Source organism: Dipteris shenzhenensis, chromosome 33 (assembly GCF_047967505.1).
Source record: "Dipteris shenzhenensis isolate YYH24624 ecotype China chromosome 33, Dip_SZ_1.0, whole genome shotgun sequence".
Taxonomy (NCBI): domain Eukaryota; kingdom Viridiplantae; phylum Streptophyta; class Polypodiopsida; order Gleicheniales; family Dipteridaceae; genus Dipteris; species Dipteris shenzhenensis.
In genome coordinates this window covers 21,930,979-21,953,997 of record NC_141628.1, presented here as the reverse complement: position 1 = coordinate 21,953,997, position 23,019 = coordinate 21,930,979, and the positions used below count along the sequence as shown (strand labels likewise).

The 23,019-nt window shown below is 40.5% G+C and overlaps 1 protein-coding gene across 1 annotated transcript; it reads right to left on the bottom strand.

Annotated features, from left to right (window-relative positions):
* Positions 1–17,622: 17,622 nt before the first annotated feature.
* On the bottom strand, positions 17,623–18,864 carry LOC147879829 (small ribosomal subunit protein eS24z-like). Its single transcript, XM_087371825.1, has 5 exons — positions 18,720–18,864; positions 18,479–18,520; positions 18,198–18,368; positions 18,034–18,120; positions 17,623–17,942 (listed from the first exon to the last, which is right to left on the bottom strand). The coding sequence occupies exons 1-5, from the start codon at positions 18,792–18,794 to the stop codon at positions 17,901–17,903; spliced, it is 417 nt and encodes a 138-aa protein (XP_087227951.1). The 5' UTR covers positions 18,795–18,864; the 3' UTR covers positions 17,623–17,900.
* Between the last annotated feature and the right edge of the window lie 4,155 nt (positions 18,865–23,019).

The window sequence follows — 23,019 nt, the reverse complement described above, 5'->3', positions numbered from 1 at the left end:
CTAGTGAGCTTGTTTTGCATTATGTTCATCTTTTTTTACATTATGTGTATTTGAAAGACAACATGCCAAGTTCTTGTGGTAGCACAAGTGAAAGCCTAGCAAAGAAATCACACAAGGTGAAGACTACTTAGATGCTGAAGTACAAGGTGAAGAAGACCCCTATTAAGAGGATTTGGGAGAAGCGAACTGGTTATGCATATGCCAAACAGCTCGGTTTTTCTAAATTTTTATCTAGCAATTTGCATTTATATGGTGAAGGTGATTTCTTTGTTTAGAAAGACTGATTGTTTGTAAAGGAATTAGACACTGCCATTAAATTGGTAAGACCTTTCCAAATGGTCACTAAAACCAAGATTGACAAATTTGAGGGTGAAGGTTTCCATACATGGCAAACCAAATTGAAATTTATTCTCATGAAAAAGAAAATCTGGAATATTACTGATGGAAAAGAAAAGAATCCCAATACTAGGGAAGGAGAGACATCATGGTTACCCAAGGATGAAAAGGCACTAGCCATAATTGCTCTTGGATTGAGTGATTCTTTTATCCACTACATTGATGGCCGTGAGACTACTCATGCTGCATGGAATCATCTTGAGCTTGTCTTTGGACCATAGGGGAGGTGTTCCAAGGTTAGCTTGCTCATCAAATTCTTTGATCTGAAATTGGATAGAGAAGAATTCATCTCTTCACATTTAAACTCCATGAAGAGCATACTGACTCAGTTATCTAGCATCAAGTTTGATCTTGATGATGACATTGTAATTGCTATCTTACTCAAAAGCCTAACTGAGGAATATGGTACTATTGTCACTACTCTCACCAATATATCAGAGTTTAGTTTAGTGGAAATTGAGGCATCCCTCTTAGAAGAGGAAAGGAAAATGAAGAAGAATGACTACAAAGAACATGGAGCATTTTTTTGTCAAAAGCAACTTCAAGGGATCTACCAGCAAAAGCAAGATGAGGTGCAACTTTTGTGGAAAGCCTGGACATTTTGAGAAAGAATGCTATAATACAAAGAAGAAATGCTCAGCAAACCTTATGGGGAAGAAGCAGAGAAAGAAGAAGAAGAAGAACCAGAGAAGTTTAAAGCTCAAGCTCTCACTGCTTTCACTACCCAAGATGAGGATGATGACCCATTTGTTTTCTAAGTTATTTGTGTGTGTGGTCAATAATGATTCTCTGCCATTGATAGTCCATCCTTAAATGATTGTTAGTCCTTTGTTTTAGGTTTTACCTTGTTGGACCCATGGGGATTTCAATACATAGTCATTGTTCAATCCTCTAGTTGTAAACTAAGAGTCCTAGGAGTGAGTAACAAGTTGGAGCCATGTGTGTTGCCACATGATGGTGGGCAAGCCATGGAGCATCCCATGTAATACTGCTGAGGGATGAGGTCATCAATTTGTGGGAATTTGTGGGAGGGAATGAAGGACAATTTGATATAATGGGTGTACCAAGGGGTACAAGGGTTGTGTGTGGGTTAGTGTGACCAGGTTTGGTTGTAGAAGGTTCTAGGTGTGATTGACAGATTCATGGAGATGGTGACATGATTATAGGATCTTGGTGGCTTCTACTATGACATCATCTCTGCTGATGTTCACTAGATGTATCTTGGTGCCTATATATTGAGCTCTCCACTCTTGAATAAACACTCTCCATTTGCTTCATTCCATTGTCTCCTTGTTGTGGTTCCATCAAACCAATGGTAGCTTACACCCTCTATGATTGCCTTTCCGCGTGTGTGGGAGAAATAAACTAAATAGGGAAGATTTCGTTTTCTCCCTTCATAAGCACGTTAGTTCCTAGTGTATTAATGAACAGTGATGCATACAATGGTTAGTTTCAGGTAGAAGATCATTATAGTGGGGCCACTAAGAAATCTCTTTGATTTATCATGTCCATGGTTGGGATTTTGCATGGACAAGTTTAACAAGTCGATCAGTAATAAGATCATAATTACAACGATCATCTAAAAGCATCACAAACATTTGACCATTCACAAATCAATAATAGTTTAAACAAGTCATGGGGACCAAACAAGGAAGATGATTCAACTACAGTTGCAATAGGTTTATTTTTGCCCTGCATTCTTCTTTTTGCAGAAGAGTTGTCACCCTCTTGCTTGGGTTTCTTGCTCTCTACAACATTAGATTTCCCATGAGATCCAAGAGTATAGTACACTCGTAAAATAGATGTCGAGCTGAAAATTTGTTGCAAGCAAAATATCCCTTTGTGCTCATTCATCTCCTTTTCTATGGGTGAGTGTGATCACATGAATGAGTGTGTGAACACGTGTGTGTGTGTGTGTGTGTAGACTATTGATGTGTTAGTTAGTTGGTGTGATTGAGTGAATCTAGGAGTGTGGTGTCTGATTGACAGATACTGGGAGAAATTTGTGGATCCAGATGCTCTACTGGGCTCAAAAATGATGTCATACATGGATGTAACCCGTGCCTATATATTGGCCATCTCTCATATGAATAAATGGGCTTTTTCTTCATCTTGTGTTCACACCATGTTTCCATTAATGCTCCAACAATGTGCATGTGTGAGCACAGTCATGGTATAGTGGAAGTCATTCCATTGAGTATATCATATACAAGTTAACCTTTAGTTCCCCCAGTTATAGATCATAGTTTGCCTAATGGGAACAAAAAGACTTAAAGGGAAGGGGTATGCAAAAAACAAGGAAGTCCTTCACGATTAAACATTGGTTGATTAGTGACTGTAGGAACGATTTTATATTGTAGATGGCTAAGCCAATCTAAACATGATAGAGATAAAGATGTCATAAGTCACTATGGATTGTGAAGTTGATCTATAGAAGATGAACCGAATGTGAAGCTGAGCAATGCAACTGGGAAGACGTAATCCAAAAATTTGTGACAAACAAGGGTGTCACCAAACCAAGAGAAGTGCCAAAGCTACATTCACCAAACCAAGAGAAGTGCCAAAGCTACATAAGATATGTGATCCTGATCTCTCTCAAATAATGGTGGATGACAAAACTCCATAATCCATGCCGAAAGTGGGATTTGAGCGTACCTAATATCATGGGTTGAAGGAGCAAGTATGGTACTTGCGTCTAGGACATGTAACATAGTGGGCTCATTAATGGAAGGGGATTTTTTACTTTGGGGGACTTATGGGCAATTTACAAGCAAGAGGGGGTTTAAAAAGCAATTATATAAAATAGTTATCATAGTAAGTACGTGTACAAAGGGGAATGTTATATTTAGAACTACAACATATATATGTCTTAAAGTTTTAGCTAGGATCTATAGAGTACAATATATCGATCTAGACCCACTGCCACCTAAAGAGTGTTTCATATTTAGATGGATTGGCTAAGCCTCTAGCCTATCAATAATAATTAAAAATAAAGCCTATCAAAAATTTCAATAGGAAGGAGGGATCTCAAGGTTTTCTCTACTATTTTAATAGGACGGAGGGATCTCAAGGGTTCCTGAACTATTATTGACTTGCAAAAGAATGGGAAGATTTGGTCAATCAAAGCTATTAATCACATCCAAGCTTTTAAGGTTACTCTAGTTTAGGAATCCATAACTAGAAAGCAAAATATTAGGAAGGAGGGATCTCAAGCTTTCCTCTACTATGTCAATAAGACGGAGGCATCACAAGAGTTCTTCAACTATTATCGACTTGCAAAAGAATGGGAAGATTTGGTCAATCAAAGGTATTGATGACATCCAAGCTTTGAATGTTACTCTAGTCTAGGTATCCATAACTAGAAAGCAAAATATTTTGAACTAGGGCAATGGATTAGCAAATGACTAAGCAAGCAAAGACTGCAAGAAGGCTATGAGTGAAAAATGAAGGTGAAAATGATCTAAAGCAAGATGCCTATAAAGGGGCTAGACCTAGAAAATCCTCAAAATCGTCCTTTATTTGTTTTAACAAATTAACACTAAAGTTCTAAAATAATTCGAATCAATACCCTCCGTCACAAATTTAAATATTCCTTTTTTTTAGTTCATTGCCTCCATGACACACTCTACATATTCTAATTCTTTAGGAAATACCCTCCATGACATAACTCTCCTCTACATACTAATAAAATTAAAAAATACTCAAAAAATTCAAATAAAGACATCCAAAAAATAACCATGGACATCAAACTTCTCTCTCTCTCTCTCTCTCTCTCTCTCTCTCTCTCTCTCTCTATATTCATAAGTGAACCATTGTAATGGCCACACCACATAGTGTAGGCATGCAAGCTATAGTTATCAATTACAACCACTATGCTATTTGATGATACAAAAGACATGGCATTTCATGTGCGAAAGTAGCATTAGGTTAACCACCGTGATGGCTGAAACTATAGTGTAGGTGTAGTGGCCCACGATAACCACCATGATGGTTGAAACCAGCCACCTCAATCATAGTGATGGTTGAAACTAGCCAATCGAAACTACCAACATCAACCACTATGATGGCCATGGAAACAAATGGGCATTTCCTAATATCTTTGCATCCCACCAGAGAGACACCATGGCACCTAGTTATGAATTTTGATTACTTGTGTACTAGTACTAGTTTTGAGTTTTGAGTTTTGAGCTTATTTGTATAGCTCTCAACAAGGGCCTTAGTGAGCCTTTCCCTCAACCCACAGCAACTTATATGAGTTACTCTTTGATTATACTTTTTCTATTTTCCCACGAGGATTCCCAAAGACATAAATCTCTCTCTCTCTCTCTCTCTCTCTCTCTCTCTCTCTCTCTCTCTCCCCCCCCCTAATATGTCTATGTCTCTCTCACCCTCCCTCCTTAAGAAAAGAGAAACATGCCTACAATAGTTCGAGTAGATTCACCATTTGGCAAGAGAAAATTGAGCTCCACTAGCTGCTCAACAACATTTTGGACTCTTTAGATTAGGCTTGGACCCTACAAATGGGAATTTAATCCTAAGGGGGAACTTAAAAAAACTACCCCATAAAGATGTTCATTTCCTGCTCTACAAGGGCATGAGGCTAGGTATCACAAAACTCCCCTCCAAAAGGGATTCATAAACACAATCGATGTCCAATTTGAAAGGTATATTTCCCTTGACCCATAACAAGTCTTGAAGGACATCAGACATAATCTTATGGTGGAAAAATAGGCCCCCCCCTTTGTGAGACAAGGGAATCACCTAGATTTGGACTTGAGGCATAGCTGGCATAGGTGGAGCTTGGAGATGAGGAGGACAAGATCTTGAAGTCAATGAGACTAAAGAGGATGAGGGATGAGATGAAGGTGGAGTAGGAGGATAAGAACTTGAAGTTAAAGAGGCTTGAAAATGAGGGTCGAGCAAGAGGACAAGAGGTTGAAGTTGATGAGTTTGAATATAAGGGTGGCAAATATACCATTCAAAATCCCACCTAAATAGCCAATGCCCACCATGTCAGTAGCCTAGCCTCAACTATGAAAGATGGTCATATACGTCATATACATCAACTATGAAAGATGGTCATATACATCATTGTAATCCATTGGGAAATATCTTGGTCATTGCTAGTTATTTCCAAAGCCTATGACACCTTGGTGGATTATATGGCACATCATTTTTAAGGTTGTCAAACCCAATGGCCATCCCTGCAGTGGTTGTCCTCCTAGATCATGTGTTTCTTTGTCGCTATTTAGAGCTATTATTATTAACTCATTCATGTCAACACATGAAAATATTGGTAGGTTAGACATTTCGAACAAGAGCTCTGAGAAATACTTTCTCGTAACATTCCCTCTTGCTTAAGGTGCAACTGACCTCAATTGTGATTTTGTTTATATGAGTTAAGGATATCAGGATGGTCTCGAAAAAACTGCTCACTCAGGAAACCATTGTGCATTTTCTTTTGGATGATTTTTAAACTTCAATAAATAGGAGTTATAAGTGTTTTGTTGTTTGCTAATCATCTAGAATACAATCAGGCTAATACAATCAGGCTCAAGAATTTCAACTTTATCCACAATTAAAGGTGGCTCTTCATAGACATGATGCATTGGCAATTCTCCTTTAAAAGGATTCAAGAGATGAATGTGAAAGGCCTTATGAATCTTCCAATGATTTGGCGATTCCAAATGATAAGTCAAATCATTTATCTCAAAGATAACCTTGAAAGGTCCATAAGACCTTGGTGCTAATTTCACTGTAGGGCATTCATCAACACTCTTTAAACGCCTCTTTTCAATTCGTAAAAGGACAAAATCTCCTTCTTTATACATCATACGTTGTCTTTTCTTGTTTGCTTGTTTAGTATACTTTTCTTGAGATCTCTTGATGGCTTCAGTCACTTCTCTCATGATTTGATCATAATTTCTTGTAAAATCATCAGCAGCTTCAATCTTTTGACTAATTCTTGTGATAGGAATCGGTAATAACTTTCTATATATTATTTCGAATGGAGCTCTTCCTGTAGCACAATGAATTGTGTTGTTATAAGAAAATTACAATAATGCAAATACTTATCCCAATTCTTCCCTTGAGAATCAACATATATTTGTTGCATATCCAAGATAGTATTATTGGTTACTTCTATTTGTCCATTTGCCTCAGGATGGAAAGTTGAAGTAAAATCCATTTTAATGCCAAGTCCTCCAAAGGCACTAAAAAAGTTGGAATCTCAATCTGATACTATAATCTTTGGTAATCCATGATGTGGGAAAACATACTTCAAATACATGTGTGCCGCTTGTGGTGTAGACAATGTCTTTTTACAAGGCAAGAAATATGCTTGCTTGCTAAAGCGATCTACGATGGTCTAGATCATGTTATTTTGATTAAAATTCAAGGGAAATCCAATAATAAAATCCATGGATATTTGTTCCAAGGACTGTGAAGGAATAGGCAAAGAGGAGGCAAAGACATCAATAGTCCTGGTGTTTTTCCCTTGAAAGTTTTAATCTTCTGACAAATCAAACACTCAGCAACATACTTAGAGATATCTTTCTTTATCAAAGGCCAATGAAATTCTTTAACACTACTTTGATAAGTTGCAGTCACCCCTCAATGTCCCACATAAGGAGGTTGATGCATTTCCTCCATTACTTGTAATCTAAATGGTTTGGTGACGCAAAGTCTTTTCTCATAAAAAAGATATCCATCATTAACTGAAGAGCTAGATTTAGGACTCCAATTGTTTTGGTCAAGCTTAGTCCATATATCAGAGAAGTCAGAGTCGTCTTGATAAGAAATTTTCATTGTCTAGAATGGTTGTATTTCAATCATTGAAATGTTGTTGATTTTTGGTCTTTGACTTAATGCATCTGCAATTGTATTTTCTTTATCGAGCTGATATTGAATCATTGGCTGGAAAATTTTAATAAAAGAAGCCCATTTGATGTGTCTATCTGAAATCAATGGTTCTGTCAAAATATGCTTAACACTTTGTTGATCAGTCTTGATCAAGAATTCTGAGCCCATTAAATAATGCTTCCAAATCCTTAGGGCATGTACCACTGCTATCAATTCTTTGTCATAGGTACTCTAATTAAATTCTGCTGGCTTAACCTTCGACTTGAATTGTATCAGAAGAAAGCCGTTCTTCAATGTTTTCTTCAATTCCTTTCAAGTAGTTGGTCGTCTTTTTTTGACCACATTCTGCCATAGTGCCGCATTGTCAATAAGATGGTTAACATCACATTTAATTTTATCTTTTTTAGAATACCTTTCACCCTGGAAATAATCATCATGCTGACTAATCCATGCTAAAACAAAATTTGCATCTTTATTCATTAATTTCTCTTGATGATCTCTCTCTTGTAAAAGTTGAACAAAAGTGCTCTAGCCAACCACTCTTTGTGTGGTCAAACATCACCCATCTAGTCTTCAAATCCCCAAAACCATCCTGATTGATGTGATTGACTATATCAGCCCCTGATGTTGGGCCCCTTGTAGAGACAAAACATCTATCCACCTCAAATCCTTGACAAGGAAATCGGCTACAACGGAAGAACTCGTACATGCATTTTCATTTGGGCTCCAAGATACTATATAGTCCACCACTTCCTAGTAACTAGTTCTCTTCGCTTTGTGCACAATGTCTTGCAAGCTTATTGAAACAACAATAACAAAATCATTAATCCTCAGCAAGCACCATTGCACTCAACACCAAGGGATTGCCACATACCTATGTGTTCTTGCAGGTGGCTCCAATTGTTGCAAGAAGTTGCACAACTCAGCATCGCTATAATGTGCCCCTGGTCTGCTTGCGTTCAAAACCATTTCTTCTATAAGTCGTCATGTCACATCCATTTGCACTTTCCTAGCTCTAGTGCAATGATTTGATTGCACAGCTTCCTGCACCAACAATGCTACCTCCATCAAGTTCTTTCTTGATTTCCAAGTTATACTTTCCTAGCTCTAGTGTTGTGATTTGATTGCACAGCTTCCTATAGCAGCAATGTTACCTCCATCAAGTTCTTTCTTAACATTCCAAGCTATACTTTGTGTGCATGCCTACCGTATGTATCATCAGTCAGGTCAATGTTGCATCATGGGGCATTACATAGTGAGCCGTACTCTCACACAACCTGACATATGGCTACTATCTTGCACCTCAAGGATCCTCCTTCCTTGCTGGTAGCCAGCAATCCAACGGCACATGTCCCAGCAGACCTTTGAATAGTGCATCATTATTTATCTTGGTATTCTGTAGTTTGGGGTACGATGGGTTGCAACATTCGAACACAGCTGTGCATGAACTCTTGTGAACCGTGCCCTCAAATGCAACATTGTAAGTTATTAGTTTTGTCAGATGGTCATCATATATAGCTCCATCCCCTCCATTGGCCGTTCCCTACTTGAGGGGGGTAGCTCAAAGACACAATCCCTGTCGTACTCATGTGGGAGCTCATCCAACCTCGTGACATGCCCCATCCTTCTCACCAAGTCACGCAAACTTGTTGATGCACATTGAGGATGTATGTAAGTTGCAACACTACGCCCACTAGTCTTTACATTTTTGTTTGATCTAGAAATTTCAAAGGATGGTTCATCCTCATCTGATTTCACTAATTCTACTATAGAGTGAATTCGAGGGTTTTCATCAACAATTGGAAAAGGCATCCCCGTGGATGACCTAATCTCGTATGCGCTAGCTTCTTATGGCGGCCTTGAAGAAGATCACTCTCCAATTGATGTGGGCCCTTCACTCCCAAGCGATTCCATTATATTTATTGGCATGTGGGGAGAGGGCCTTGATAGTGTGGATTTCCGATCCACTGTGGATTGCATGTTGTCATCCTCTTCCACCTGGATAGTTATAAATCTTATTGGGTCATTGTCTCTATCATCCTCTACATAGATGGTGTCTACATTGCACTTACCCTTGCCTTGATAGGATGGCCTCTTTGCAAACATTACGTACTTAGTAGCCAAGCTGGAATCCACAATGAAATGTAAAGCACCCTCCATGTCAGTGTGCTCCATCATTGGGACTAGGGTCTCACCACCTATAGGATCAATAATCACTACATTCAGTCCATCGAATTGCATCCCTACATGATGCTTACTTGCTAAGAAATTTTTGTTCACAACACACTTTCCATCCTTCAATGGAATTTTAATATCTAGCACCCCACATTGTAAAGTGCTCATTGTTGGAGGGAGCTGGAAGGGTGGGGAGGGAATTGGGAGGGAGCTAGAAGGGTGGGGAGCTGGGAGGGAAGCTGGAAGGGTAGGGAGGCAGCTGGAAGGGGGGGGAGCTAGGAGGGATCTGGAAGGATGGGGAGGGAGCTGTGAGGGTGGGGACAGAGCTGGGAGGGAAAGCTAGGAGGGTGTGGGGGAGAATGGAGTGAGCTGAGAGGGTGGGGAAGGAGCTAGAATGGAGCCGAGAGGGGTAGATGAGATTAGGAGGGAGCGGAAAGGGAGGGAGTTGGCAGGGTGTTGGGAGGGAGCTGGGATGGAGAATGAAGGGGACTAGATATTGATAGGGAGGGAGCTGGGAGGATGTGGAGGTTTATGGTTTAGGGTTAATACTTATGTAGTTCTTAGTACTTGGGGTTTAGGGTTTGGGCCCTTGTAAGTAAATGGGCTTTAGAGATAATCCTTGAAAACATGGGATTTAGGGTTAGCCTTCGAATGTCTAGTTACGTAGTTTATATATTCTTACATAGTTTTCATAGTCTATATAGTTTTGTTTTATTTTTTGATATATATATTATAGTAGCTATTCTTATACTTTTTATTCATATATTTTAGATATATATTTTAAATTAGATAGATTTTTTATGATATTTTAATTTTATATCTATGTATATTATTTCCGTTTTATATGTTATATATTCCAATCTAGTAGTTATAATTTTTATATAGTTTAGTTATATTTTATATTTTATATTGGATTTATATTTTACATTGTAGCTATTTTTTATATTAGCTATTGCTGTTATTTTTTATATTGTATATTATTTAGTATAGTTATATGTTTATATTTTTAATTTTGTATATATTTATATATTTATATATTTTTATTTTGCATTTATGCTTTTTAGTTTATTTAAAATTTATATTGTATATTCAATTTTTATAGTATATTTATATTTATTGTATTAATTTAATTTATTTTTATATATTTTTATTTTGTATTTATATTTTGATATATTTTTTATATTTTTAATTTTATTATATATATATATATTTATTTCTTTAATTTTTAATTTTGAATTCTTTTATATAGCATTGTATGCCCTCTTGATTCAACTAATCAGAACCCTTTTATAGACCCACATTTGTCACATCAACTGACCAACTGTGTGGGCCAATTGATGCTACGATCAAGATAATATGCCAACTAAAGCATCCCTACTCCCTAGTTAGATTTGGCTAATCAATTTTGATCATTGGGACTTTATATAAGCCTATTATACCTAGCGTGTGCCTTTATGCATGATGGGTCAATCATAGTAACATATATGCACTGACAGGACCATATGCTAACTACTCTTTACCCTTATACGAGGTTGCATGTGTGTCCTAAAGGATGGCAAACACCCTGGCTACCCAAAAAAGAAAAAATTTATCTTGATGGATCTAAATAAAGCTAAAAAGAATATGTATTGCTTCCTAGGTACTTCCCAAATGCTAGCTCATGTGCTACTCATGTGGTAGCCTATTCATCATCACTAACTTCCTTTCTTGTATTACCAAATGGAGCATCCTATTAGATGTTCTCTATCTAAGAATTACATTCGTGGTTAATTATTCTTTTAATAAAAACCACAATATGTGATTTTAAGTTATTTGGTTGCAAATTATTCTAAGAACTATGGGTTGGTAACCCTTAACTAATGCACAATCTTAAAACCATGTGTATGTTTCAAAATTCTCTCTTTGAATTAAAATAAAGTTTAATATAGTGGGTAAAAACTTTTTTTAAAAGAGTATTAAGCCACCCATTAAAAAATGGTGGAAACCACACAATAACTAGCTTAAGGAAATTATAAAAGTTACCCATCCTCTCGATGTGGGGTTACATATGGTTCCTCTCAATTGATGATATTATGATTTGAATTCATAGAAACTTATGCAAAATAACTTTTCCAACCATCTCTTATGGGACTTCAATAAAGGATAATGGCCCCTCAGGTGTAGGATTACTTGAATTAGATTCCATTAGACTCGTGTGAAATTTCTTTCACAACAACTAAAGTATAAAGAGAGAAAGTCATAAAGTACTCTAGAACACTAGTATAGTGTTTAAAGACAAATATCCAGCTAAATAGAAAACCTAACAAAATTCCACTAAGTTATTAAAAATGGAACACATGATTAGCAAGACTTAAAAGAAGATTTGTGTTCAATTGTACGTGGAATAGGCTAGCATACAATAATCTTTTGTAGCAAGGCATCAAACAACCTATTGAAGATGAGTGTAGCAATCAAGGAAAGATGGCAATTTGTACTAGCCAACAATATCAAATGACAATGGGTAGCTAAGATTAGGATCAACTACTCCAAGCAAGAGAACACAAACAACAATAAGCATACAAATTGGTTGAGTGATGGCCAACTAAGAGGGATTAGCAATTGACTAGTAATGAATGAGCTAGCATACATTTTGCACATTGAACTACATGTTATTTAATAAGCTATCCAAGATTTGTTGTGTCGGCTTAAATAACTAAGAGCTTTTCCAAAAAGTTATGCATGCATTAAAGTTGAAAATTTCTACCTTTTAGATCAAATGTTTTGCAAAAACATATGCTTGTGCTAAAATATTAAAAAGTCCTATCTTTTAGCTCAAGTCTCTCAAAAGAGTTGTCAATGTGCTAAGAAAACCGACCTATTTCTTAGCTCAAAGCTTTTGCAAAAACCTGTGCATTTGACAAAAATATTTAAAATATACCACTCTTTTAGGTGTACTTGTTTTCCGTGTAGATCATTAGCTAAAATTTAAGCATGCATACTTTTCAAAATCCAAAAGCTTGTTCTTTACAAACCCATGCTTGTTTTGGAAAGGCTATCCTAACCTTGCTTTTCCCAACGAACACTATAAAAGTTAAGAAATTGTCAAGGGAGGGGATTTTATGTGTTAACTTGCAATCATCTAGTTGTGGTTTGTAGTTTATATAGCTTAGCCATTCCAAAATCATCATAGAATCTAGATCCTTTGGCCCATTTGATAACTGAATACATGAATCATGAAGTCTAAAGCTAGCCTCAACATGCTAAGATTTGCTTTCACAATTTATCAAGATATATCGAGCTATGATTTTATAAAGCTTGATAATTTTTCCCAAATTCTCTTTATCTCATCTTGCATAATAGATCCTCACATAATTCTTTTTTTTTAGAATTCTCTTTGCATAATAGATCCTCACATAATACCTATCCTCATGCATTTGAAAGTTTTGTTTTCCCCAAGCTTGAGACTTGACGCTACAATGTTTTAGGGTTTTCAATTAAAAAATAAAAAATAAAAACAATTCAACCTGGCAAGTCTTGACCTAAAACATACAAGGTGCTCTTAATTCAAGAAACACATTCATGCAAGTAAACATCTCCTCAAAGATTAAACTAGCGACATTCTCAACCTTGACTCCATCCACAATCTAGTTCAACTTATAGGACTCAAGTGGGGGCTTGAGGTACATGTGCTAGCTGACCCTTTGAAAAGGAAAAGCTTAAGTAGGTTTCCTTTGATCTCTAACCAATGATTATACACAAGCCACATGAAGGATCCCTAACTAGAATGCGCAATCCAATGGTCAAATCTCAAGACACGGATCTAGTGAAAGCCAAGATTGAGTCGCTACCCCTGAATATCTAGATCCACTGGCCATACATCAAATCCTAGATCCTCATATGATGGTTTTAGCCCCAAATCTCAAATTTACTCCTCAGAGTCCATATCAAGAAGGCAATCTACGAGGCTCAATGCCAAAAAGTCACACCCTGGAGCTTTGAGCTCAGCGAGCACCCCGTGATAGGCTCCTTGAGTTCCAAAATGGAGGGAAGAGTAGTCAATGCAAGTCCCATTTGACTCAAAATGGAGGAAAGAATAGTCAAGGGCAAGTTCAGTTTGACTCAAAATCAAAACTTATATGCGCATAGTACCTTGAGCGAGAGAAAACCTCTCTCAAATTCTTAGCAATATAAAACTATCAACGACCTTGCTCAAGTTCCAACATCCATGGCTTCCATGTGGAATCCACCTATAGCCAAGCGTTGCCCCCCAATCCTGTCGAGTTGATCAAAGCTCCAGAGGCCTCGCAATAAATGGAGAAAACCCCCGTAACTGTCTCAAGGCTCACCACTGATCCCTCCACGTATAGGACTGTGTCATCCGTGAACTCCGCCATCTAGAAGCTTATCCTCTTGACGGTTCGAGAGCCGCATGTTTGGGAGACGTGCAACCTAAGAGCGTAGAAAATAAGCTTGATTCTATCTGCCTGAAGCCCCCTCTACTCGCCTTGTCAAGCTTGAGAAGGAGGGGGAGCCCGATTCATCAACCCTTGGGACATGCCCTTTCCAAAGAGCCCATCTACGTGCAACAAAGACATTGACCCGAGAGCCTATAAACCTTAAACCCTATGATTGATCTCTTCCTCGTCTAGAGTCTCGATGAAGATCTCCTCCAAGAGGGAGATAAAAGTTAACTGAGGACATAATGCTTAACTTCTATGCATAGAGCATGAAATAAAGTGTGCTTATCTACATCTAGGTATTGGGATTTAGTATCAAGCAACTATCAAGATGCAAAGTGCATGAATCATTCTTCACTTTATTGAGGAGTGTTTGTGTGCACCAAACCTAGAATTGACAAATGATGTCTTCATCCAATCCAAGTTTCAAAGGATGGGGCAACTTGAATATGGTTACAAGAAAGATCCAGCTAGCTTTAGGCAAATTTTTTATTTTCACATAGTCGCCTTTTCTACTTGGCCGAGGATCTGACGCAATGGGTGGAACCTCTTGAGTTCTTGATATGGCCATTCAAAAACATCCATGAATTTGGTGCGCAAGTCTATGATCTAATCTTGTATGCTAGAGATGTACGTTCTGTATGTTGTTAGGATTCTCAAGAGTTCCCAAATTTGTTCTTGAGATGTCTCAATCACAAACTCCACGTATTGAATATCATGTTGGTACATCAGCATTGAATTCCTTGTGGAGGTCTCACCATCCTTGTCTCCCTATTCTGTTAACTTTGATAATAATTCCCGAGCTCTTTTTTTTCTCCCAAAGAAATTCCCGAGCTCTTTTAAGCTCCGACATGTCGAATAAGCATATACGACAATTGTCATGTCCACCTAAAAAGTTTCCCAACTGATCCATACCATCCGAAGGATGACTGAGTTTTGAGCTCAACCATCCTTCCATGTGAAGCAAAGAAACATCATTCAAGGTCAAGATACTGATGGTTGGTAGAGCATGCCATCAAGTGTGATGCTTTGATTATTTGACATCCTCAAAGTTTGGAAGGCTTGACTAGATAGGTTCAACCGAAGCCTCTCAAGCTACTCAAGGTTCCTGCCATCCATCATGTCCTTGTTCACTTCATCCTCGATTGAAACATCTGTAATGGTAGGCAAACGATGCAGGATAGTGGCTGTTGATGCTTAATTTCATGCCTCAAAATAGACTTCACACTCTTCAACAAATGCTCGAGGACAACATGATTGCTTGCAACATTAGTCCACTCAAGCAGCAGCAGGATTCCCAAACCCCGTGGGTGGAGGGAGCCTTCTTGGGGGGCTTGGACTAGAGTGGAGAGAGAGAAGCCTGGTAAGAGGGCTGCAAAGGATTAGAGGCAGTGAGCCAGACTTAGACAGAGAGTGATGGCAGATTGGACAGCAGTTCCCGTCTCAGGGGGAGCTGTGATGGAGGGGATAGTAAGAAGCATCTGTACCTTCTAACCACTAGTCCATTGTCAATCATTAAAAACACATATAAATATTGCAACAAGGTGAATTGAAATATTTGCTTCTTGTGGAAGCAGAGAACAATATCGAAGCCCACCGCAGATGGATCATCACAACAAGAGAGACAAACTTGAAGTGACTATTTAAGAGGTTTTTTATTGAAACCCATATTAGAGAAAAAGCCCCACAATTAGCACTTCAGCAGTAGGAATCCACTCGCATGGGGTCAAGCTGAGTCACACCTCAATGCATTTACATAGAATTGCTAAGTTGCTTATGCAGCTTGCCAATCAAAAAGCTTCATTGCTAAAGATTACTTGCACTTTACACATTATGCACGTCCTGACTAGACCAGTTCCCATAGCAACTTCTGATCTAGTCTCTGGGATGATTTCCTCATTTATAACCTCGCTAGTGCCATGTCACTTCTCCGCATTTTGAGGAGAACCTGCCTAAACCACTAATGCTTGCATTTCTTGGAAGTTCCACACATTAGATAATTACCACTAATGCTCCTTTTTCTTAGAAGGCATCATATGAAAACCCATATCTTACAGACCCATGCCACAAGTTTTCTTCCGCTCTGATTCTAGCCAAGTAAGATCAATTAGAACCACAATCCGATACTGATTTGGTATATAAGATCAGCATGGTAAGCCTTGTGTCTATCCGTTATTTTCAAGCAGAGTGCTTTGCAGTGCTGCAGTCTTTCGTATCTTGCATCTCACATTGTAGGTTACTAATTACTTCACCACCACTGATGCTCCTATTTCTTGAGGCATCATAGGACAACCCATATCTTACAGGAGCATGAAGGCTATAGCTTCTGACTATAAGAGTTCTTTCTTTCTTTCTGATTCTAGCCAAGTAAAATCAATTATACCCCAATTCAATACTGATTTGGTATAGAAGATCACATGGTAAGACCTTGTGTCTATCCATATTTTTCAAGCAGACTGCTTTGCACTGCTGCAGTCGTTTGTATCTTGCGTCTCACATAATGAATCGCCCTTCCCAGAAGACATGAAATAAAGAGTACAACTGCAGTTGGTTGCTAGCCAGTGACCTTCTTGCAGGGTCTACAGGAACCAGATCACAGAATTTTACGTTCCCTAGCATACAACAACCCATTGGCATAAACAGAATCGAGTGCGGTACTGATTGTTTCTTTCAGGCATAGCACTACTTCTCAATCTATAATCCGGAGTCACCAGGTGGAAGCTCAAGAGCCTGAACTAGATTTCTATTAGAACATCGCCCTGAAGAAAGTCGAGACAATATCCCACATTTCAGGGCCTATGGCAACAAGCCAGTTCAATAGTGTACTCTTACTGGCTCCATAGGTTAGAAGCAGGTAACAGTTTTCGTTAAATTCCATACCTTTCAGTTATACCATAGTATAAAGCCAATGTTGACTTCAATGAAGAAGCCTGCCAGATCTGCATCTGCTAACCATCCTGACTAACATTGATGCTTTCGAGTTTACCTATCAGGTAAAAAGGCATGCAAGGTCTCACATAGCACTCCTTTGACCTGCCTGCCTATCATAGCTGCTATAATGCTTTAACATGATGATATTGCACCCTCTTCGAATTGCATGAGGAGTTGTGTGAGGGGCAGACCTCCTCCTCTCTGAATGAGAGGTCTGATATACCGTTCCAACCAACCCAATGTGATTGTCCTACAACTCCAATTCTGTTAAAAAGGATCCATACCCTGGCCTCAACTTAGGGATCCCTTTAAACTGAAACAAAAAGAAGTGCATTTAAAAGAGGGAGGGAATAGGAGACTAAAGAGAACCCAAGAGAGAATGAAAGGCACAGAACAGGAAAGGCAAGGCCATGAACTCCACAGCTTGTGGGCCTAGTTTGGGGCTTTGGTTCTAAAAGTAAATCATGTGGAATGGAAATAAGGAATACAAGATGAAGAAGTGCAAGATGGAAATGGCCATTGTCATCATAGCTGAAGGCAAGATGAAGTACACACATGCAAATCTATCCCTAGATCCATTTTACAGAAGAGCCTGTGTCCAACTCGCAACATAGATTTTAAAATACATCGCCTTGTTGTTAGGGCCACTGGTCCTTATCGTCATTCACCTTTAATTTTTTTTAAAGCTTAAAATAAACTACCTTTCATGGTGCCACCTAGCACAAAAAGGGAGTAGGGACGATTTTGACTGGCAGAGCCTCTCTCTCTCTCTCTCTCTCTCTCTCTCTCTCTCTATCTCTGCACATGTACATACCAACCAACATCCTAAAGCCCCCTTGAATTGTTGCACCTTATGAGCTTTTAAAAAAATCCGACCTTCAAAGAAGGCTTGCGTAACGAATGTAGTACGAGATCATTGCAGTTTCAAATACATAACCAGGACAAAAATGCATCGCTCCAACAATAGCAAACTGGCCCCGGCAGACTAACTCCAGTCTAGCCGCTCACAGTGAGCAGACCCAGCACCACAAGACCGGTGTAAAGAGCTTGCAGAAAGACTTACACCATATTGAAAAGTCCAGTACAGAACAAAAGTGACGTTTACTTCTTCTTGCCTCCCTTCTGCGCATCTCCAGCCTTTGACTGAAAGACACAACAGCAGCCCCTTATCAAACTGACAAGTGCCCGCGTGCCATTTCCGAATTGAAAGTGCAAGCCTGGTAAGATAGCGTACCTTCTTAACACCTCGAACCTTTTTCGCCCTGTTTTTCCTCTCCTTCATTTGCTTTCTCGACTTTTCCACCTTGGTAGCTAGCCCATTCTACTGACATCGAACATAATTAAGCAGCACCTACAGACTCGCCTTACGACTAGAAAACATGCGAATAAAACACTTACTCTAATAAGTCTGTATTTTGGCTCGTATTTCTTTGCAGATTCCAGACTATCATAGATGAGCCCAAAACCTGTAGATTTTCCACCTCCAAACTGAGTCCGGAAACCAAACACGAAAACCGTCTGTGGATCACGGACCTCGTACAGCTTTGCGAGCTTCTCTTTCAATTCCGCCTGATTACAATGACCAGAACAATTCTTTTAGTTCAAAATCGCAAGAAGCGGCGTGGATGTCATGCCTAGAAACCATATCGGCAAGCCTACATATTTAAGGTGCTCTTCACCTTAGAGACGTTCGGGCGACCAGGATGAAGTACGTCAACAACCTGCAATAACACAACGATCACAATAAAGATACGCCACAGAAGACGAAGAAACTAAGTTAGACCAGCTACATTGTCGACCTAGCCGGGGCTCTGTCTGACGATTCGGCCTCGTTCACTGTTTCTTTCAAAATTCTCGGGGAGCAGCGAAACAAACAGACCCCAAAGGCTGGGAGGAACAAGGAGGAAAGGGGGAACGTACGAATTGCTTGCGAGAAAGCAAGCGATTGGTCATGAATTTGCGAGTGCGAACGGTGCAGGATTTGAGGTCAGCCATGGCGGCCGATACAGCAAAAGCGCCTGGCTCTGCTCTGCCGTGGAATCAGAGAAGAAGAAGAAAGACACGAACTGGTAAGTTCATTTAGAATTTATACTTCCTTCTCTCTCTCTCTCTCTCTCTCTCATCTAGAATTTATACTTCCTTTTCTCTCTCTCTCTCTCTTCTCTCTCTCTCATTTACTGAGCGCCCAAGATACAATAAATGCATCTTGAACGTGGCGCCCCATCTTGCCCGTCCATGAGCCTTGGGCGTGCCCGCTGGCGGCCAAGTGTGTAAACACCCTATAATTAGGTTGTTTACCCACCAAAGCTCCTCGTCTTTGGATGGCTCATGTGGCCCAATCAATTTTTTAAAAATGATTTGCCCTCACTCTTCACCAAAAACCTTACTTGAATTGTTAAATTCCGAAAACAAGGTGAATGATTATAAATCATTCAAGCGTGTTATAAATCATTCATCACGCCTTCCCTTAGGAAGATGTGGAGTGCGGAAAAGAAAGCGGAGATCCTAATAGCGAAACAGGACAGAGTGATGAATTCAGAGCGATAAGGGAGAGGGGAGGGGGGAAGTGTGTGTGTGTGTGTGTGTGTGTGTGTGTGAGAGAGAGAGAGAGAGAGAGAGAGATGTGGAGGGTTTCCAGAAAATACAAAATGTAGATTTTTTGAAAATGAAAAAATGTCCATTCTCACTTCTTCTTGAATCGCCTTCACTTAGACCTACCTATGGCAGGCCAGAAACCTTAACATTTTGGGAGAGAAGGTTTTTGAATTTGTAATTTTGAGGCCATTTAAGTAATATTTAGTGAAAAAACCCGCAAATCTTGAAAAAAACCTTGTAAATTTTGGAGTTGAAGGTTTCTGTATTGGTAACCAAAAATGTTTCTGGTGAACACTGATGGCCTGCAATCTTTTTTTTTTGGGGGCAAAAAAGAGTAGCTTATATATTAGAAAAGAGGGTGGTCATCCCAAAGTATGACCTACAAAAATTGGTCAAAAGCAAGCCTTAAGCCCTAGACCTTCGCTGCACAGCAGCAGATGGGATGAAAGAACAAACAACGAGAGATTATAGTTCGACAACTACTCCCCCCAACGCATTGCTAACAATGCTATCCGTAGTACCCAGTAGCTTGGTGAAATCCCTCAGGTAGCTCCTCAATCCATTCAAGATTGTTGATTCTCTCAAGGCTATGCTGCCTTGACGATGAAAGACTATGTTGTTTCTAATTTCCCAGATGTCCAAAAGCACCGTAGCTCGCAGATACGGCTAGGCCATCGCCAAAGTTGACGGGAGGCTCGTAACATCCCCCAGTAGGGCCCTACGTCATCTACTCATGAGAAAAAATCTCCTCATCAGACCCGTCCTCCTGATCGCACCCTCCAGTGTCGCTTAGACCTGAGGAACCACCGGGCAGCTCCACATCGTATGCAATTCCACCTCCTTGGCTCTCCCACACACCAAGCAGGTCGGGTTGATCACGAATTGCTTTGCCACGCATCCCCATGGGGGAAGACACTAATGGGCAATCTTCCAAAGAAGAAATCAGGCCTTGCCTACTTCCAGATCTCGCGGAAATTTTCTGTAGACGGGTCTTCCCGACTCTCCATTGGTTCTTCCTGTGGGCCATCGCGGGCATGTAGTTGGAGGGCCAATCCTCAGATATTCTTTCGAGGACCGCCACCATCAGATCCGCTTCCCCGAGCATGAGACCAAACTTGGTTTTGAGCTCCTCTAGCAGAATCCAATCAACCGCACGAGGATTCCAAACATCCATCCACATTCTAATGCCCTTCTTATATAAATTCCTGGCATGATGAAGGTCATGCCAGCCAAACGTCTCGCCCTCCTTTCTAAAGGCTCGACTCCACCAAATGGATTCGAAGAGACTGGCATCCCCCTTTAGCCTTGGTCGAGGAGCCCACTTGAGAAACTTTAGTCAGGTCTTCCAAGCTGAAGTCAGACCTATGGCCATGTCAGAGCCACGAACTCGAAAGGGGAAATCGGAAAACAACCTATCATACCAACCCAAACCCGACCATGACCCAACCTTCTGCCCTTTGTCTTGTTCCACAAAAAACCTTATCAACTCGACCCACGAGATGTCCTGGGATATAGTGCATATGCCTCCAATTTTCCTCTTCCGTCCACAGAAAAGACCGTAGCAATCTTTCGATCTTTAGCTAGTGCAATTTCTTGAAATGCCAACGAGAGGACATGCTGAACAATGAGAAACCTAGCATTCTAGCCTAGTGAGAGCCCATGCCAAGCTCTTAGCTTGGCCTTTATCTTCTCCTTAAACCATAAGAACCTCTACTTAAGGGATATGTCGAAGCCCAATGGCGCGCCCAAGTAGTAGATTACCTCACCATTCGAAACGATCTAGACCTAGAGGTCCTTCAGCTAGTCATCAAAGGGGGACCTTGACTTGTCCGGATGATGAAGGTATTTTGCTAGGTGCACTTCAAGCCCGATGCTTGGCAGAAACACTCAATGGCATCTAGGAGGTGAGAGACACTTTCACGATCCTCGAGCGAGATTGACATGGTATCATCAGCAAAGAGCTAGGTGGCATGATGCTTGCCGGACGGAAGCCTCAGTCCCTTAATCAGCCTGGCTTCGACTTTCACTTTTAGCATGTGGACAAGGGGGATGGTGACCACCACAAACAGCAGTGGGGCGAGGGGGCAACCCTATCTGCTGATAGATCTTTTGAGGTTGTAGCGACCCACAACTCCTCCATTGGGTCCCTGCCCGAACCCCAACCACTCAAGAACAGCTATCAGGAAATCCCACCTGATTTTGTCATAGGCTTTATCCAGATCGATACCAAAGAAGAGCACCTGCTGGTCAGTTACCTGCATAATCAAAGGCGAGAGAGACATTAAGAATATTCTCAAAGATGTCGCAGTTCTTCACGAACCCGTTCTGCTCGCGGTCAACCACCTTCGAGCACAGGTCTCTGATTCTCAATGCAAGGGCTTTGGCGATGATCTTGTAGGACACATTGAGCATGGTAATCGGGTGCCAATCGCCCACTTTGACTCTGCTCTTCTTCTTGGGGAACAACTTGACCAATCCTACATTGACATCCTTCGAGAGAAAGCCATGGGTTGTCACTTCATTAGCCATCCGCACGAAGTCGCCACCCAGCAAGTCCCTGAATGTCTGATAAAATTCTACAATCAACCCATCGGGGCCTAGAGCATGGTCGTTCTTCATTTGGTCCAAAGCTAGCTTTAACTCCTTGGTCATTGAACAATGTCGCCAGAGCGCCTCTTTGTGTGTCGGACAATCTGGACTCGAGGCCGTGCAGCACCGCCTGGAGCAGCAAAGACAAGTCCTCCGACTGTATTGCAGAACCTCCCCTACAATTGCGCTTAATTGCTTTTGGAGGGCTTTGGCAATATGTCAGTGCCCCGTCACTAGCTTTCCCTATGCATCCTCGACCCTATCGATCGTTTCCTCGACCCGTCTGCATTGTTGAAAGAAGAACAGTCCCCGACTTCGAGCCATAACTGCCTACTCCAGGCCCTTTGCACCTCCTCAATTTCTCTGTCATGTAGCACTGACTCGAGCTCCACCAGTAGGGTCACAAGGATCGGGTCCGTCGACAAATCTTGGAGTGCAGCTCTTAGAGCTTGATGAGTAGCTGTCAGGGTGCCCCCCAATCTCCTATGTGTTGATTTATGGATCTCTCTGGCCCTGACAAACACCTTTATGATGGCATAGTCCTAGAACTCACACGAGCCTAGAGTCTCGCTTCTCGCTTCCTGCCAAACCCTAGAGATCACCGAGCAAACCTTGATGGAGTCAAGGAGCGCTTTGTTGAACTTGAATGGAACATCCCTTGAACGTCCAACCTTCATTGGGATACAAAAATTCCACTTTACTAGGAGGTGATTCGACACGCTTGTGCCAGCCACAACTTCCCCTTTCATTGGGCTCCTTAGCCACCAGCCTTCCCGCGACTCATAGATTTTGTCAAGCATGCCTGCTCTATAGTCATCTCACTTGCGTTGCCAGTTGGACCACGTAAAGGTGCCCAGGGCCCCAAGGGGATGAAGTCCCGGCAATCGATCAGACCCACCATTACGTAGAGGTCTTCCCACACCTCCACTTCATCAAAGAATCTCGAGTGACCCTAGTGGGATCTGTCTTCTGGATGTTCCATGAAATTCCAATCACCCCAATCACCCAATTACCATCCAACTGCTTGCACTCCCTC